This window comes from Alligator mississippiensis, chromosome 13 (assembly GCF_030867095.1).
Source record: "Alligator mississippiensis isolate rAllMis1 chromosome 13, rAllMis1, whole genome shotgun sequence".
Taxonomy (NCBI): domain Eukaryota; kingdom Metazoa; phylum Chordata; order Crocodylia; family Alligatoridae; genus Alligator; species Alligator mississippiensis.
The window spans coordinates 3,472,365-3,491,714 of NC_081836.1; the positions used below are offsets into that span (position 1 = coordinate 3,472,365).

The window sequence follows — 19,350 nt, forward strand, 5'->3', positions numbered from 1 at the left end:
AAAACGCAGAGGACAGTGGCAGGGTTTCTGCCCCACTGCAACCAAAGGGTCAGGCTACAACCCAGGCCCAGCTCCAACCCAGGCCAACATCATTGGGGTGTTATACAGGACTCGATGAACAGCGTCAGGCTCCCGGGACCCCTCAGAGCAGCCACGACCTATTTAGTGGTAGTTTATTTTTTTCTTAAAACATTTACTTTGTACAAAAGAGACGTTCTCCGTACACAAGACAATACATGCAGGGGACCCCGGGCGCAGCAGGAGATGGTGGCACGGCTGGGGGGGGCGGTTCAACACAGGGGCGGGCACGTTTGCTGCATATGGGCACGTTTACATCCACTGCAGCTGGTGGGGGGCGGAGGGAGCATCCCTTTGGGTCTCGAAGGGGCTTGCAAGCCTTGCAGCGACCAGACAGAAGCACGAAGGGACAGACTCAGTTCAGAGGTGGGCACAGCAGAGGCGATAGCAGAGCTGCAAAGCTCCCCTGCCCACTGGCATGGGGGTGAGTGGTGAGATGCCACCAGCTGAAAGAAGAACCAGAGCCAGGAAAAAGCACAAATCTAGGGGTGAAGAGGGACAGCTTCTGGCAGGGAAGGGAGCTGGGGCAAGAAGCACCATGCCCACACCCCCGGGAGCAGGAGCAGGGCGAAGGAATGGGGAAAGGGGCAGGCAGGAGGCAACCACTCCTTCCAGCAACCCCCAGTCTCTGTAGCTCATCCCTCCCACAGGGCCCTGCGTGCATGTAGCACCTGGCTCTCAAAATAGCAGAAAACCCAGTGGACTTCCTTGGCCCCTGGAGCAGCAAACTGTACCTGTTCAGGTCAGGAGTCTTCTGTGGTTTACGGGGCCAACGGGGGAGCGGGAGACAGCCGCGGTCTCAGCAGCAGATGCTCTCCCCTGGCTGGATGCTGAGCGGAGGGAGACGGGTTGGCTTGCCCTGCACAGATCGCTGCTTTTGCAGGGAGAAGGAGACCCCGCCAGAGACCGGGGAGGGGTGTGGACTGGCCACAGCTGAAGTTTCAGTTCCAACATGCCCCTTAGCAATCATGGACCACAGCTGGGATCAAACGGGCCAGGAAAACGAGCCCCATCTCCCTAGTCCCCATCTGCCCCACACTTAGATCTGCTGCCTGGTCCAGCGCCCAGGTGGAAGCAGGGGGGAGTTCAGGCAGGAGGGAAGCAACAAGAGCAAAGTCCTACCAAGCTGCGAAGGAGCGAGACAGAGAGAAAGAGAGGGGCCAGGGACTCGGGCAACCCTTACACCTGTTCTCTTAGATACTCTACATATAAACCGGGCCGGTTGGGCTGGGCTGGGCTGCGTGCCCTCAGCCCGAGCCCCTGCCGCCGGCCTTTATAATATAACAAAGTGATAAAAATAATACAAACCCTATATTATGTGCACAAAATGGACTTTTATGCTGTTTCATGCACTGTGTTTCTTTAGCACCATGAGCGCGACCACCTTATTCTACGGGGGTAGATGGAAGGCCACTTGGGGAGGGTGGGGGTGGAAGGGCTTTCCTCTGGGTGGGTCGGGTCCTTTTGGCGTCCACGCAGCCTGGCCTTCGCGACGGTGGAGCTGCGGCCACGTGCCTGCCCTCCGGCCTTAGCAGCCCCCACAGCTTCTGGTGCAGGAGGTAGCCACGATTTGGCAGAGGCCGCTGGTTGCCATCACGCCGCATTTGGAGAACTTGTCGCGGCAGAGATCAGCTGAGGGGGTGGAAGGGGCGAGAAGAAACCAGCTGTGAGGGGTCGGGAGGAGACCCCGGGAGCCGGGCTGGAAGCACGGGGGCTCCCAGGCGTTGCTTCTCCTGGGAGATGCAAAAGCTGAGCTGCTGCCCCACGAGAGGACCCCTCGGTGATGCCGTTGCCACCATTTCCACTGCCACAAGTCCGATTTTCCCACCAGTCCACATTCAGCCACATTGGCGGCAGCAACCGGGCCGTACCCCGGGGGTGTTAGCCAGGCCCATGGGCCTGTAGCACAGAGCGGGAGGAGGAAGGCAGCCCCGGGAGACACTCCCTTCCCTCCTGCTGTGGTTTGGAAGTGGCTCAAGGCCCAGTGACCCCAACCCACGTGTCTCCGTGTCCTCCCTCCAGCCCCGGTTCACACAGAGAGCATGCAACCGGCCCATGCCAGCTCCTCCAGGGACTGCCAGACCCCTTCCAGGGGCGAGACAGCGGGTCGGGCCCCGATCCGGCTTTGAAGCCACATTCCCTTGGCAGCTGTGTTTAGGGAGTGGTGCAGGGTGGGACAGGAGGGGGCTTTCCAGTCCAGGGGCTCCCGGCGCGTCACGCTCTTACCTCGGAGCAGCTCTTCATGTGCGCAGACCGTGCGGACGCAGATCTCCTTGTTGATGACGTACACCCGGCGGAGGCTGGAAGGGAGAGCGCGTGGCTGAAACCAAAGCTGCCTTGTGCCCCGGCCATGGGCAAAAGCCCCCGCGGGTCCTGCCAAGTGCCCTTAATTTGTACTGCAGTGCAATGCAACGCCATGAACGCAGCGGGCCGCTTATGGGGAGGGGGGAAAAAACACTTGCATTGACAGCACAGGGTCCCTGCGGGAGCTTTCTGCTCCCTGCCCTATCTGCTGCTCTGCTTTCTGCTCCCTGCCTAGTCTGCCACATGCCATACGCACAGGCTGTCCAGGTCACAGGTTGCCCACCCCTGCTCAGTGGGGAAACCATGGGTCAATTGGGTCAACCCAACAAGCTCCCGCGCTCTCCCGTGACAAGCAGGGACTAGGCTTGACCGTATCCGCCACCCGTCGCTTACCTGTAAAAGCAGATCTCGTTCAGGCACTGCTTGCAGGGCTTGTGGACCGAGTACAGCCTGGTGCAGGGGTACTGCTCCTCCCGGCAATCTGCACGAGAGGCGGCACGCGCCGGTGAGGGCTCCGCACGGGCACCTTGGCTGCCGGCGGCTCCCCATGCAGCGCTCTTGGGGTTGCTCTCAAGCTGTGTGGGTGCATCCACACACACACACGTGCACACACACACATGCACATACTCACACCTACTCCGTGCATCACCCCAGCTGCAAATCAGAGACAAGGGTGCAACATCCTGCATCGATGCAGCAATGCAGGGGTCTGCCTTGGCGCTCTTCTCAACCACCAGCTCTGCTTGGGTCTTGCGGACCCACGAGGATGTGGTATCCCTCCAGCCCAAGGTACATGGCCATGGGGAAGAGGGGGTGAGAGGAGCAAGCTGCCCCTCAAGGTTGGGGGCATCTCTGCAGTGAGCGCCGAGGGCTGCGGATAGCACCGTGCCTCGTGCTGCTCACACACACCGACGCCTCCACGAGCTACAGGGGGGAGGCAGGGAGACAGCGGGAACACCGGGCTTTCTTGACAGTGCAGCTGTGTGGAAACACTGCTGGGGAAGCCGCCGAGCCGTGTTTGGCTTGGCCGGAGCCGTGCGCTCCAAGCCCTGCACGCACTTGGCAGCCGAGGCGGGCTCGCTCGAGCTGGCCGGGGACGTGGCTTTGCCTGGAGCGCGGCTGGTCCTGCTCCCGCCCCGTCACCAGCTCCCCCTCCCTGCATTATCCTGCCCTCCACACACACACACACACACACACACACACAAATAAGCACGTGCACACACATCCAGGGCATGAACCAGACCCCTACCCACAATACACACACATGCACTCACATACAGGGCATGAACCAGACCTCCCCAATACACATGCAAACACACATGCAAACACACACATGCACACACACACACAAACCAGATCCCTCTCCCCAGTACACACAGAAACACACACCACAAACCAGCCCCCCCTCCCCAACATGTACACACACAAGCACAACACAAACGGGACCCCGGCTAGGTCCAGCCCATGGGGGAAAGGCTTTGCAAACCCAGCTTGTATGGCTGGAGCAGCCCTGGGACAAAGGCAGAGGAAAGGGGGTGGGTGGGGAGGAGACCCCCCGAGATCTGGGGAAGGATCCGAGTGCGAGGGACCCCGGCACAGCTGGGTTTGGTGCCAGCCCTCCAGGGCTGCGGCAGAGGCCGCGGCAGGGGCTGGAGCATCCCCTCCCCGCCGGGACAGCACTGTCCCTGCAGGGAAATTCAGCAGAGGGCAAGGACCTGACCCTGCACTTCCAGATGCTCAGATGCCAAGGTGGCACGAGGCACAGGGCCAGGTTTAGACATAGGGGCAGCCTTCGTGGAGGCCCCACTTCTGCTCGACACAAGCAGCTTCTGCATGAAAAATGCCATGGAGGCTGGAATCCCCCAGGCAGCTCGCGATTGCTGGCAGGAGCCTGGTGCTCTGCCTGCTACCACGGCAGCTCCTCCAGCGTGCAGCCCTGCCCGTCCTGGGGAAGGGGAGCGAGGCCAGGACCGTGCCCTGGCTCCTCTCTCGCAGCTCGCATGAGCTCTTTTTTTCCACCTCCTTTAAGCTTTCCAGGCCTGCCTTCCACCCCCGAGGAGCTGGGAGATGCACGGCCTCACCCGAGCGGCGGGGCTTACCGAGAGGTCCAGGCTCTGTGGGTTCGGTCTCGGAGACAGCATCTGGAGGGGGAAGAGGTTGGGCAGAGCTGAGGATGCGGGGCAGGGGCGCTGCTTCTCCCTGCTCTGAATGCCCCCCAACCCTTCCCGTGTGGAGGAGCCATGCTGGGGAGCCAGGGCCCAGGGGCTCCGTCTATCCGAGGTCTGCAGTGCAGCAGGGGAGGTGGGGTACCAGTCCCTTGGCCATACACCTGAGGCCTGGAAAGGCAGGTGCAAGGGACCACAGGCAACTCCGTGGAAGGTGTCAGAAACCTGGCGCCACTGAACGAGGCTCTGTTCCACCTATTAGGCACCTCACGTGCCCCACGTCCACCCTGTCCGACCCTCGGAGAAACCCTCAGCCACCTACTGCTGTCATGGGCTGTCCTCCGACTGCCGCAGGTAGCGGAGAGGACGTGGCCGCCGACGGCATTCACGACTGTTCAGGGATGCAGCAGGATGGTACTTTGATGCCTCCACCCAATGCACCTTATAGGTGCAACAGGGTCTGGCCTGGGGTGCCTAAATCACCTAGGACTTGGGTCTGGCGCACTCTTTAGAAGTCAGTGAGCGGGAAGTGAACTGCTCTGGGTTTTGCAACAGTCACCAAAGGAAAGACCTCTCCAGAAGAGGTTTGCAGCACAGTCCCTGAGGGTTGCACACCCACCAAAGGAACGGCCCCCATCTCCACCCGGACGGGCCAGTGTCCCGAGGGACCCCCTGTCCGGAGAGGCCAGCGGCCCCGCTCTGCTACGTACCTGGGGTGGGTGCTGGGATCTCCAGCTGGATCTGCTGCTGGGACTGATACTGGAACTGCTCTTCGGGGACGCGCTGGGTGACCGCTGCAAGGGACAAGGGGCAGGCTCAGCTCATCCCCCACCCAGGAGCCAGGCCAGAGCCCCCCGACTTCATCACTTGGGCCAAGGTTGCTTTTGCTTCCCCTGAAATGGACCCGAGGAGCGAAACCCAGCCAGGCTCCACGAGGAGCGGGAACGGACCCCTCTGGGCAAAGGGTCTCCTCCCTGCACCCCGTCAGGGCTAGCGGGCAACATGATAGCAGCTGTTGCCAGCTCTCTCTACAAATGCCAGCGTCTTGCACGGAGACGGCTACCAGCCTCCTCATAGCACAGAGATGGAGACGATGGAGGAGAGGGCCCCACGTCCGAGGCGGGTGGGTGAGGCCACAAAACCAGCCAAGGAGATGGGAGAGGATGACTGCAGAAGCAATGGGGATGAAGGCCGGTGGGTCAAACCGAGGGAGATGCCCCCCAGGAGACCACCCATGTCCCAGGCTTTCAGCCCTCCAGAAATGATGGGCAGCTGGAAAGACACGCTCCCTCCACCCACTCCAAGGAAAGAGAGGCACTTACCGTGATAGTCATAGTAATCTAGATTTTCTAGGAACAAAAAAGCAGAGAAAGGGCTCGTTTTAGGGGGAAAGGAGACCAACAAACCAGCTCAACCCGAGGCACGAAGCCCCATTCCTCCCTCTCCAACCCCCGGGCGTGCTGGCTGATGCTCTGATGCACGAGACGGGGGTCCGAGGACTTCAGAGCTGCTGCGTGAAGTCCACGACATTGGTCCCCAGCACAGACAAGCGCTCAGCGCCTCTGCAAGCAGCGCTCAGATCCAGACTCCTCCCTGCGGCCGCCTGGACGGAAGAGGCAGGACTCGACAGCTTCCAAAGGGACTCGGGATTTTTGGTGCCCGGACGGAGCCACTTCCAAAGGGCCCATTTGCAAAAGGAAGGGGCACTGTCCCTTCGAGGCCGTGCAGCTTGAAGAGGAAAATCCCCAAGGCCAGGTTGGAAATCTGGGCTACTGCATGGAGCCTGTGTAACGGTTCGCTGGGAGGAACTTGAAATCCCAGGAATTTCCTCCCCGCCCCCCGTTGAGATCCCAACGGCTGGACAATGTGCCCTGCTCAGCAAGGCTTTACAATCTCAGACGGTCTGCGAGCAATTACTGCAGGCAGAACCGCTCCTGCCTTTGCGTGTCTACCCGTGCTGCCCCCGTTGCCCGGACTGTATTACAAAGCTCTCCGGGGAATAAAAACCACAGTCTGTTTAATTCAGCTTCGGTACCGGACTGGGGCAAGCAAAATATTTGGTCTTTTCTTCTCTTTCGCTTTTTCCCTTAAACAGATCTCGGCTGCTGGAAGCTCCCAGACGCCAAAACGTGTTTCTTGGAAGGAGCTTGGCACGGCCCGCGGCAGAGACCCAGCAGTGGCTCGACTGCAATCATTTCCCTGAAATCTCGTGAGCCATCCCGAGCAGCGGGAAGTGGAAAAACGGAGTACGCCAAGCTCCTGTTAACGGGATAAGCAAGGCTCTCCAGGTGGGACGAGGCAGGCGCTGTGGCAATGCCTCCTCCCATCTGAATGGCTCTAGCAGGCAGGAATACCAGTTTCAAATGCATCAGCACCCAGACGTGTGGTATGGAGACGCCCTTCCTATGTGGCTTCATTCATTCCTGGGCACCTTGGTACCGGGGGGGTATCGGCAAATTGGAAAAAACCCAGCAAACAGCATCAAAAAATGACCAGGGAGCTGGAAAGAACCAATATTGGGGGGGTGAGGCTGTGCGTATGGGGGAATTGGATTGAATCACATTGCTGCGGCTCAGGTCGGAGCTGCGGGGCACAATCTCCAAGGTGCAGGAATGGAGGAAGGGGGGAAATGCTGGAGGAGGATAATATCCAGAAAGGGGACGTCAAGATTGAATATGAGCAAGAAAAGCCTCCTAAGGACATGATCTATTGGGCCGTGGGACAGTCTCCGCCACAAAAGGAGGAGAAGGTGCCACGGCAGAGCTGCTTATCCCCGGGTAGGAGCATGCACTCTTCCCCCACAGAGCAAGTAGCGAGCTGCCTAACCCCAAACGGTGCCGAGAGGTCGGCGAAGCCACCAGACTCGGAGTTGCACTCACCTAACTGACTGTCGTACTGGGAATATTGCACTGGTTCGGAATACGGGACCTCTTCGAACATGTACTGTCCCTGGACCAGGACGGCTGCTGCAAAAACACACGACAGGTGGGAGAAATCATGGTGTTACTGAGCGAACAGCGCCGCGGATGTCCCGATCTGCCCTCCCACGCTCACACTTTTGCCCTGGCCGCGAATCATCCATTGTCAAAGGCAGCTTAAGAAGGCACAGGAGAGCAGGAGCCGGCCCAGAGCCCCTGGATGTTCACGTGCACACGTGGTCATGCCCACTGCGGGGCAAAAACTTCAAACCCATGTCTAAGGGCTTCGTGTCAGGGTCCACACCCCTGATGCCTTCCCAGGACAGAGCCCAGGGGATGCATGCACCAAGGCAGCATGAAGCTCAGAGGCTGGATCCAAGGTGGAAAGATGCTGGGCTCCAGCGTGGGCCGAGCTCATGACGGGGCAGGCTGCTGAGCACCGGGGGGTGCAGACAGCAGGTGTTTGGTGCCCACGGACACCCGCGTGGAGGGGACCCACCATCCCCGAGGGCAGCGGGTTGCAGCTCGAGGCCCTGCAAACAGGGCAGGAGCCCAAGACGAGCCGCCCTCCATCTGGAAGCAATCGCTGCAACAAGAGCTGCCCTAATCCTCGGCAGATGGCGGGGGAGGAGGAGAGGCCGCCCACCCCGACCGAAGCCAGACCCTTGCAGGGAGCTGCCAGGATCCAAGCTGTGCCCGGGGATGGGGCCCCCCAAACACGGCTCCCAACTGTCAAGCAAAGGCAGGGCGGGGGGTTTCCCCTCTCCAGCCTAAATATACACCTGCCTAGTTCAGCACGGGCCAAGCTCACTGCACGTTTCCTCTCCCATTGCCAGCCCACTCAGGAAACACCAGCACCTCGCTGGGTCTGAACCCAACCACCTAGCACCTGCCCTACACCGGCCCCTCGGGGAAACCCTCCGCTGCTGCTCTACTGCTGCACCAGCTCCATGCACGTGCCCTAGTGTAGAAAGGGCTCAGCGGGGCCACGAGCCACTTCACGGCCATATCGGCTAACCTGCCCGTGCCGATGCGTGTAAAACAGGGTGATGAAGACGCCAGTGCTCTGCCCGTGCTAGCGCTCCTACCCTGACGAGCCCAAAGCAACGTTACTGCGGTGCGGCTATCGGCCGACTGCACGGACTTTGCTTTGCTTTTCAGCCGTTCTCAGCTCAGCCAAGCCAGAAGCTGGCCCAGCCCAGCCTGGCTCCAGGCTGCAAACGCTACCAGGGAAGGGCTCATCCCCCACCAAGGGAAAACCAAGATGCAATCAAGTCACTAGACTGTTTCGAGCAGTTCATTCAAACCTTCCTGCTGCTTGAGAGCGACAGGGCATTTGGTCCTGCTCTTCCTGCCACCAAATGATCTCCCAAGTGCAAGCAAGCCTTTCGAATTTGCAAACACGAGCTTCCTTCGGGATCCCCAGGCTTCCCCTGAGCAATTCCCCTGCATGCAGACAGCCCTCCGCAGTCATGCCGGGGCTCGGGGGCACGGCTGCAGGGCTCTCACAAGACCTCCCCAGGGCCAGGCAAGACATCCCTGGGATCACGCCGCTCCCCCAGTTGAAGGAAGCGCTCTGGAGGCTCTCACGCACGCCACGTCCAGCACCCAGCACGTCACTCTCATCTCAGGCAGAGCACAAAGCAACTCAGGGGATCGAGTTCCACTTCCAGCTCTGTCGGGAGCCTGCGGGGTGATCTCGGGTGAGCCGCTGTTGCGTGCCTCAGTTTCCCCAGCTGTGGAGACAATGACCCTGACCCTCCTCTGGCCTTGACAAAAAAGGTACAGGAAAAAAAAAGCTGGAGGGTGTCAGTACTAAGACGTTTTAATGCTATAGCAGAGGCCCAGCATGAAGCACAGACCGCTGCTGGAGATGACTTGCAGCGGGAGAACCCGTCTACACTAGGGCTGCCTGATGCCACGTCAGAACGATCTCCTCTTCAACGCTACCCTGCACCAGACATGCTGCCTGTACCTGGCACCACCTCCCGCAGAGCAGGGGTCTGGGAGCACCAACCACATCCAAAACCACACAAGAAAAGGATCTCTCTCCCCTTCGTTTAACACACCCGATTCACCCGCTGAGCTGCTTTGATGACTTGTATTTAACAGCACACAGCGGTTATGTCCAGAAACGGCTAATTCCAGCTCCGGGAGGCACAAACCCAGCGAGTCTTGTGATAAGAGGGATTCGTTTAAAAACCCCACGGCTCCGGGATTCACGCGCACACGCGAGACATGCATTTTCTTTTCTTTTTTCCCCCAAAAGAAAGGCTCCGGCCCCTCTGGTTGCAGAGAAGAGCTTGACAAGACAAGCCCGGGGCATCCTCAAGGCTGACGGCAGAAGACGAAGCAAAGGAGCCCGGAAGAATGAAAAACAAGGAGACTTCAAAAGTTCAGCCCTTCTCCTGCTTTCTGAAATAGCACGGACGCTGGGCCACGATTCGTGTCGGCAATATGCCACGGGCTGGGGCTGGCGCTGGATTAGTGCCACTATTTCCTTGTGCCTCTTTCCTCCTGCAAGGTCAGAGCCGCCCTCCGACACCCCCAGAAGATGGGTCTTTGCAAGACGTCGGACCACGCGAAGCAGCGTGGCCTGCTCCTGCTTGCACCCGGTGCCAAAGCTGCAGCTCTGGTCTCCTCCTGGGCTCCCTCAAGCCTCACCGCCCCACCTGTAGCACGGCCTGGCTAAAGCCTGGGGGAGCCAGGGGCAGGGCTGCCCTCCAGCTGCAGGAGCAAGGCCCAGGCCGAGCTGCTCGGCTCGTGCCACGTGCAAGGGGCTCGCGTGGCACCTCTGCAGAGGCCTGGAGCTGCGGAGGGGAGCCGAGGGCACCCTGCACCTGGGGCTTGGCTGCAACCCATTGTCCTCGGGGCTTCCTTGCACTGCAGATGCTCGGGGGAGCCTCTGCACTTCTGTGCCCTGCACCCCATTCCTCCCGCCATCCATGTCCGAGGCCCGGCTTCTCGGGGCCGGGCTGGTAATGCTTTCCATGTGTCCGTTACCCTCTGCGCACAGAGGTTTGGCTTGCAGCTTCCCTGCCTCCGGCCTCCCCAGCTTGTTGACTCCTCGTTTTCATCGGGGCCCTTGCCAGACATGCCGGGGGGGAGGTGGAAGGGGGGCTCGAACTAACTCCCCTGGATCCAGCGCTGCCAACCCCCCCGCGGCTGCACGTGCGCTGCAATAGCACAGCGTGCTGACTCAGGAGGCGTCGGTGTTGGCCCAGGGCCCTGCCTGCTCTGCGGTGTCCAGGCTGAGGCCGCGCAGCCGCTCATCTGGGGAATTGTGCGTAGGTTGAACGGTGCCCTGCAAAGGTCTCCTGGCCCTGTGCTACCACAGCTGCAGGACAGCCCTTCCTCTCCCCCGGCCCTCCGCGGACAGACGGCCATCGCATCCCACGCTAAGCTGCCCTGGTGAAGCCCTGGCCAACCTCCCCGCTTGGATGATGGGATGGGAGGAATGACTTCAGATGCAGAATGGATGTCTGGAAAGACCGAGTGACTTGGCAGAGGGCACGTGGGGAGGCAGTGGCAGAGGTGGGGACTGCCCCAAGCCCAGCCTGCTCTCAGCTCCTGAGTATAAAGGAGCGCGGCATCGAGGTCAAGCGCGTCTACCTGCTTTGCTCCTCCTGCCTTCCACCCGGCTGTCTCATAAGGCTGGAGAGATGCCGCCTCCTCGCCAGTCCCCAAGCAATCGCCAGTCCCCTTCCCTGCAATCCCACCCACCTCTCCCTGTCCCACCCAGCTCAGCAACTCTGCAAACAGGCCTGCGGACTTTGATCAGGGCTTTTCCCGCAGGTCCTCAGCAAGAGCATCTTCCGGGCTTGGCGAGCCCCGGGCCCGTGGGCACGTGCCGGCTGCCGTGCCGGTTCATAGCGGCAGGCTGCGGCGAGAGGGTCCGGCTGGCTCGGGCTCACCTGGCAGACACAGCAGGAAGACGCACGCTGCTCTCATCGTCGTGGGTAGTCGGGGAGAGGAGCAGAGCGGCTCAGGAGGTAGATGGATGAGCTTGGGGCAGTCTGGAAAAGAAGAGGGGAGAGAGGGGTTAGCCGGGGACCCTCTAGAGGGACTCGGTCAGATATATGGAGAGCACACGCATCGATGAACTCGTTGTTCATGCCATCAGGGGCACAGCGCAGAGCAGAGGTGGAAGGCAAAAGGTGGGAGGGACCGTGCCGGGAGAAGCAAACAAGCCCAAAGCAACAAAGCGGGCACAAAAGCCAGGTCGTGGACTCAGGAAACCCAGGGTTGCCCTTGCAAGCTGGTCAGCCAGCACCTCGCACAGGGAAACTGAGGCTTGGGGAATTTAAGGGATATAGCCGGGGCCATGCAGCACATCAGTGGTGGAGTTGGGACTAGAAACCAGGGGCTTCCCCTCCAACCCCGTCTCCTGATTTAAGCACAAGAGCATCACTTCCTTCCCCCAAATCCCTCCGCCCGTACTGCCTGCCAGGGCCACCTTGTTCTTTCTCCCTTCAAAAGCCTGGTGCCTGCCACGTCCCACGGGTGTTGGTGGGTGCAGGTGACACAGCCTCGCTGGAAAGCTCATCTCTACGCAGCCCTAGTGTGGGCAAGTTTAATACAGAAAGGACCGCACCGATGTCCCTAGGGCCAGTCTCTGCTGGACATTGGCCGGAAGCCACAACACCCAGCTCCGATGTGCACCAGTGCATCTGCCGAGATAAATTCCCACCCTCAACCGCCCTCCATTTCCCTGTTCGCAGACACCAACTATTCAGAATTTCCTTTTCTGAGCATTTCAGGATGCGCGGATGAACGGGGCTCTCCACGATAAGACCTTGTCTTTCTCCATTCCCTGCTTTGAAGGGTTCCAGGTGACGCGATGCATTGTATTGTGCGGAGACGAAGCACCCGCTGCGGGTTATGCAGCAGATACAAGCCACGCAGCGGTCATGGACCAGCTCAGGATGCTTCGGGCACGAGCCACTGCAAACCCAGACCGCTGCTGCATGGCCCCTGCCCCTGCTCTGCCGATGCCCCCAACCCTGACTTGCAACACCTTGTAGCAGCCCAGCGCCAAGACAGACATCCCCTGTCCCACGATGTTGAGGACCTGGACAGGGGACACACTGCTGTTTTGCATGCTCACGTGTGTTAAGCCAGGATCCGGAGTGGACAGACAGCCATCACCTATCCTGGGCTAGCTGCCTGCAGTGTGTGCTGTTACAGTGCCCGGTCATTAGGTGTTTGGGGAGCAGGTAATAGCCTTGGCCTTGAGCAAATAGCTACTCTGGGATACGATGCAGGCAGACGTCACCTACGGCAGGGTCACGCTCGATCATTTCAGATTGGAAAAAGCTCCCTACCTGCTCCTTTTTCACACTGGCATTAACACAGCAATTGTCCAGACCCTAATCCCATTATCTGTGGGCTGTAATCCCTTCCCCAGGGTCTCCACAGAGACTGCCAAGCAAACAGGCGACATAGACAGCAGAGCGGCTGCTAAACTCATTGCACGAGTGCCCAGGCCGAGGTGCCCCCGGGCTCTCCGAGAAGAACGAGGCAGCCCCGCCAGCCGTGTTCCCGACAGCCCTCGCGCCCGGTCCCAGTGGGGTGCACGCTCTGGGTGCCCCAGGGGCTGGTCCCCGTGGAAAAGCAACACGTCCAGTCTCCTTCTGCTAAGACGGTGGTCCGTGGACCCCGGGGGTCTGCACGCTATGTCTAAGGGGTCCACAAAAGATGACTATGATCAGTATGTGAATACCCACGCTTACCATTCAAAGGGGTCTGCGCCTCCATTTGAAATGTTTTAGGGGTCTGCAAATGAAACAAGGTTGAAAACCACTGTGCTAGGACGACGGCTGGAGTGCAAACCCGGCCCGACAAAGCAAGAACACACGCAGCGCTCGCTCTCCGACACTTGTGTGCATTATCCGTGAGCGTGGCATAACCGCACACGGTAAGCAGCCGGCTGACACGGAGCCAACGTGGATCCTCACCCCCGCCCGGGGCACGTCCTGCTGGTGAAAAGCGGGTGGGAATGACCGTCTTCATGGGCCAGGGGGTGTTTCTGAGTCACGGTACTGGGGCTGGAGGCGAGAGGAAGCCTCTCGTGGACATGGGAGCCCATTAGGATGCATCCCACTAGGAGGAGGAGGCTGGGGAGGGGTCTCGGTGCAGACTGGGAGCTCACAGTGGGCTGGCCTCCCCCCACCATCACCCTTCTCCCATCCCAATGGTGCACGTCCCAATAGGCAAGCCAAGAAAGGGGAACGGTAACACAGACTCCGGCTGATCCCGATTCTGCGGCCAAGCAGAGGCCCTCAAGCATCTCCCTCCAGCACCATTCACGTATCACTACTGCCAAGAGGTCCCAGCCAGGACCAGGACCAGGACCGCCTTGTGCTCGGTGCTGTACGTACATGCAAGGGAGAGTGCACGTGCAAGGAAGGTTATTACCCCTTTGCCTATAGAGGTGGAACCGAGGCTCTAAGGGATCAAATGACTCCCCCAGGGGCTCACAGGGAGGGGCCCGGAAAGCAACCTGCCCCTACCTTTCCCCGGAGCGACGCTCCCTGCAGATCTCAAGCCATTCGGTAGCTCAGCATTTACAACAATCAATCAAGTGCCTAGAGGTCAAAAGGCCTGGGACGGTCACCTCATCCCACAGCTAAACTCTCCTAGGAGAGGACTTTGCTTTGGCCCTGGAGAACTATGCACGAGTGACTGCTGCCCGGACACGATTCCTGTAGATTTGCAATGGCCTAAAGCCCCGCACCGTGCCGTGTGGGTCCAGAAGCATCAATCCCTAGCAAGAACTGCTAAAGCCACCAGCTCGCTGGAGCAGCAACTGCTTCTGTCCTGGGTTTGTGCAGTGCCTGGCAGGACGCAGGCCCTGGGCTGTGGCTGTGGCTGCGAGGGCCCACCTCAATGCAAATAAATACACCCGACTTGGTCTGGTTTTCAACCTCATCAGCCACCAGCCTCCGCTCTGCAGGACTGGGGCTGTATGGGAGAGGCAGAGCAGCGGTTGCAAGGAGCATCTTCCTTCCTGGAAGGCAAAGCCACCTCGGTGCCTCTGTCGTAATGCACTGGATCCAAAACCCAACACGGGCTTATCTGCAAGCCCCATCCTCCTCTGTCTCAACACAGAAACACCTCCAGGGCAGTCCTCGGGGTACATTCGTCTAAGGGGACCGCACCAGCCCCGAGCAGTGCTTTCTGGGAGCAGGTCAGGGCTGTCCCGCGGCTCCCCACACCTCCCTCCTTCCAAAACCACTGGATGGACCATTTAATTTTTGATGAAAGGAGGCTTTGAGCAAGTTAGGGGTTCAAAAATAATTCAAACACGTGCAACAAGTCCCTCTGAAAACACAGCTCCGTCCGGCACCTTGCGACCGCTGTCCACGAGGAGGGCTCCTCATGCAGGCAGCCTGGCAAGGAGAGAGGCCACGATGCCACGCCGGGGCAGAGACACGACTAGCTCCGACGGGATGTGCCTAGCCCCCATTCTCCCCTGTGTAAGGCAACAGATGCTGCTCATTTCCAAGGTATCCTTTCCAAAGCAAGACGCTGACCTGCCACCTTCTCCCAAAGCACACTTCTTTGCAATGGAGGGGCATTTCCCACCATAAACTCCAGCAACAGATGCAGATGCTGGACCACAGAAGTCAATGCGAGCAGAGGGAACTCGTGCATGAGTGCAGCTAAGCAGTCGACGAGGAGAAGAAAGTGCAGCCAAAGACAGACTCCAGCGAGGTGGGAATAGGTTGATGCAAGGTTGGCATAAATCGTGGCTTTGAAGTGTGTCGCTCTAAGAGGTCCCAGGGGCCTGCTCACAGAACCAGACCCTGCAATTAGCCCAGCCCGGGGTCAAAAGGACTCTATTTATAGGGGCCAGCGCATGGGTTGAAAGTCCCCCTTCCAATGTGCCCGGCAGCCCTCTCTGCACGAGGAGGAGAGACTGCGCTGCAGGAGGAGAAGGGCTTTGCTATATATTTTTTTCTTGCTAACCGTTCCTGGTTTTCCTGGAATGCTCCCCTCCCTCCTCGCCCACCCCCAGGCCCTGCCTGGTGAAGGAAATACTTGCTGCATGCTCGGGGCAAAGCCGGTTTCATTACCCGCCCTGGAACGCAAAAGGCTTTAGGCTCCAGGACTGCCCCCCTCGCTCCCCCTCCACCGTCACAGAAATGCTGCAAGACTCCTACATGTGCAAAGCATCCAAGGAGGCCGATTCTGCCCTGGATTGAGCTGTCTTTTCATCCCTTTGTCATCAAAGACCAGAATCAGAGAAAATAAGGGTTGGAAGGGAGCTCAGGAGCTCACACCTAGTCTAGCCCCCTGCTCCAAGCAGGTCCAGCCCCAACTACATCATCCCAGACAAGGCTTTGTCTACCTGGGTCTTAAACCTCCAAGGATGGAGACCCCACCACCTCTCTGGGAGCTGTCCCAGTGCTTTGCCACCGTCCAACTGAGAAAGTTTTTCCTAACATCCAACCTCAACTTCCCTTGCTGCAGCTTGAGCCCATTGCTCCTTCTGTCATCTGCCCCCCACGGAGACCAGTCCAGCTCCATCCTCTTTGCAGCCCCCAACAGGGAGGTGAAGGCTGCTATTCAATCCCCCTCGGTCTTCTCTTCTGCAGACTCAATCAGCCCATTTCCCTCAGCCTCTCCTCACCAGTCCTGTCTCCCAACCCTCGAACCAGTTTCATTGCCCTCCGCTGGACTCTCTCCAGTGTGTCCACATCCTTTCTGCAGTGGGGCGCACAGCTGGACACACACGTCTCTTTTGTGAGTGTGAGCTACTGGACCAGGGGCGATTAGATGTGGGCTATATGACACAGACCCACCTACGTCGGCCCCTTCCCACCCTCTGAAAGTAGCTCTCTCCCTCGCTCCTTCTGAGCTGCCTGAGAGCCTGGCGTGGCCGAGCTGTTTGTGTGAAAGCAAAGGGGTTTTCCTGTCAAACGTGTAGCCCGTTCCCAGACCTTTTCTGTCCGCAGAAAGGTTAGCTCTTACTGTGCCTCTGAGAGACCTGTGCCCATTGCACAGCTGGGGAAACTGAGGCATGGAGCCGAGTAGGGCTTGTTCACATCTCATCTGGGACTTGCCATAAGGGTCGCACAGTAAACGCAGCTGCAGATCACAAGAGGAGGGCATGTGCCATCCGTCCCCAGCTAGACCCGGGCTCTGGGGTTTTGATCCTCGTGCAGACATTATCCAGTGCCAGTTACAGTGCATCCGCGCTGGCAGGAGCTGTGTCATGTGAACTGGTGCAAGGACAGCTCTGGCAGCGGTGACCCCACGTCAGGCAAGATGAAGGGACGTGGGGTCAGGGCAGGGAAGGCAGCACCTTGCTCCAGACACCTGCTGACCACGACAGCCTGCTCCAGCCCAGAAACCCCCAGGTGTTGACCGGGCACCAGTGCAGCGGTGCAGTCACGGGAGTGGGGCTGCTGCGCCCACGATCCCTGCAGGCAAAGGGGAGATCGTACCTCACCGCAGACCCGCCGTCCAAGCCGCGGGGCAGCAGCAGGAGCTCCCTAGAAGTCACGTCCCTCCTACGATGCCACGGCTCCTCTGCACAGATAAACCTTTCTCCCGCTGCTAGGATCTCACAGTCTGGCGGCGAACACAAGGCTGGGGCTGGCCAAGAGCATCCCCGAGGTGCCAGGCACGCCGGGCTGAGATGCACACTACGGTATGGGGACCTACTGCCTTCCCCCTCTCCCCCAAATCTCTGGGCTCGTGTCCGGAAGAGGCTGCCCCCAAAAGGGTCGGTTGCTGCTCCCAAACAGCGGAGGGTCCTGCTGGAAAGATGAACTTTGCTTCCCTGCAATCCGCCCCCAGGAGACCCGGGAAGGTTTCACAGATGCAGCATGTACGAGCTCATCCCGGCCCACGCACACGTGCGCATGCAGCGAACCCTCCCGAGGTGGGGGATATTCCCACGGTTACAATCTAAGACATGGGGTGAAGTCAGAGATAATCCAAATTAAGAGCTACAAGCTCCTTCAAGATAGCACAGGCAGGCAGGGCAGCGGAGGTGTGGGTGAGGGAGGGGGGTCTAGCCTCAGCTCTGCCACTGAGCTGCTGTGTGACCTTGGGCACATCCCTTCCCCACGTCACGTGTCTGGTCTATTTAGACTAGAAGAACACCAGGACTGCCTCTTACTCGGGTTACGTACAGCGCCTAGCATAACGAGACTTTGATCTAGCTGGGGCCTCCCTGCGTTACCATAACACCAGCTCGCTCATTCATTTCACGTCCGTCATACGGACCTAGCACCGATCCCGACGCTGCTCGAGAAACAGCGACTCAAAAGGGACGCAACAAGCTGCTATTGGTCACCGAAGAGGAGACTAAATGACATGCTCATGGTCACACAAGACATCAGTGGCAGGGCAGGGGGTAGTGGCCAACCCTGCTGGTCCCCCTGGTTCATCCTTCCTCACCCACAGCATGTCACGGATCAGGACTGATCTATGGGGCAGCTCACTGGGTTCAAGGGCCGGTTTATCCAGCGCTACGCCAAAGGCCATTACACCGCCCGCTGGGTGGTCATCTCCCCAGCTTTGCCTCCTCTCCCCATCAGCTGTTGTGCCCCAGAAAGGCCATCAGCTCCTCTCCAGCCCTAGCAGCATCCCCAAGTCCGACGATCACTTTTTGGCCTAGCCACCTCTCGGCTCCTTGTCCAAAGAGTCAGCGGCACCCGAACGGATGCAGCCTCACAAGCCCGGTCACGCTCGGCCCAGATCAGCAGGGCATCATCCCGAGGACCAGGGCGGACGGACACGGGCACGCAAGCTTGGAGCTGGACTGGGGCACAGGGCCGCTGCGTTTCTGGAGGCGCTTTCCTCTCTGCTCCACGCAGGGGTCTCCGGGCTCCAAGAAACCAGATGTTTTTGTAATACACATCTGGGAACAATCAATCCGGGGAAAGAACACCACAGTCTGCCTCTTTCATTCTCTGAAACTCCACCTTCCAAAATAGTTTCCCCTTCCCCCAGCTTTCTCTCTCTCTCCCTTTTTTTTTTTTTTAAACACTAATCCAGCTGCCAGGGAGTGGAAGAACAAAGGGAATGAAAGAGGGTTTAGCTTTTTTGGCTCTTGACCAAAGGTAAAACTCACTGAAGTTGACTTAATTCTCCGTCCCCTCCCCCCCAACACACTTATTTTTTTTTCCCCAAAGGACCCTAAAAAACCTTTTGTGCACTCCGTTTTCAGGAGGGGAAAAAAAAAAATCTTAAAGCTCCCTTCAGACATTCACATACATTTAGACGCATTTAACTGCGGACGATCAGCCACCCTGGAGTTCAAACTTTCAAAATCAAGTTGATCCACGGCGTCTTAATTTTGGTGTTCCCAGCAGATGATTTGCAGTCACTCGGATTAAATCATAAATACATCCGTGCATAATGCTTCGATAAATAAATGGGTTTTCTTGTTTAACTGAAAGCCCTGAGAGCGGCTTGCAGGAGCTGAGCTCTGCTTTTTGGTGACCAAACACACGCGCGCGCCACGCAAAGAGTCAAGAGCAACAAGGGAAGATTTTTGCCCATTCAACAAAGAAATGCGGCTGCCCCCCCTCCACGCGCACACACCGTACAAGTCATATTTCCATTGCCCCCGAAAACAGAAGCCAAAGAGGTGAATTTAGGCGCTGGCAAGTCCTCAGCCCTCCAGAGCAAACAGCGCTGCTCCCGTATAACAAAGCATCCTCCACCTAGGCTCATTTTCTTACCAGTTTGGGATCTATGGGATGGTTTGTTCTCCTCCAAATGCCTTGATCTCTTCTGTCTGGTCTCAAAAGCTCCAAAATGGGACAAGTAGCTCCTACCTCCAACTTAATTGCATCGCTGGGTCCTAATGCTACCCCTCGTCCAGGCTTCCTTGGCTAGGGAAAAAAGAGCCGGTCATGTTACCC

General features: G+C 58.8%; 1 protein-coding gene across 2 annotated transcripts; it reads right to left on the reverse strand.

Moving 5' to 3' along the window:
* Window positions 1-156: 156 nt before the first annotated feature.
* On the reverse strand, window positions 157-19,333 carry MFAP2 (microfibril associated protein 2). Of its 2 annotated transcripts, none has more exons than XM_014601789.3 (9): window positions 19,168-19,333; window positions 11,380-11,481; window positions 7,427-7,510; window positions 5,870-5,896; window positions 5,258-5,341; window positions 4,482-4,523; window positions 2,776-2,863; window positions 2,305-2,378; window positions 157-1,710 (listed from the first exon to the last, which is right to left on the reverse strand). In XM_014601789.3, exons 2-9 carry the CDS (start codon window positions 11,414-11,416, stop codon window positions 1,607-1,609), a joined length of 540 nt encoding a protein of 179 aa, XP_014457275.1. In that variant the 5' UTR covers window positions 11,417-11,481; window positions 19,168-19,333; the 3' UTR covers window positions 157-1,606. The 2 variants fall into 2 exon arrangements, with proteins under 2 accessions (XP_014457275.1, XP_014457271.1); XM_014601785.3 differs by having other exon boundaries at window positions 7,427-7,513; window positions 19,168-19,325.
* Between the last annotated feature and the right edge of the window lie 17 nt (window positions 19,334-19,350).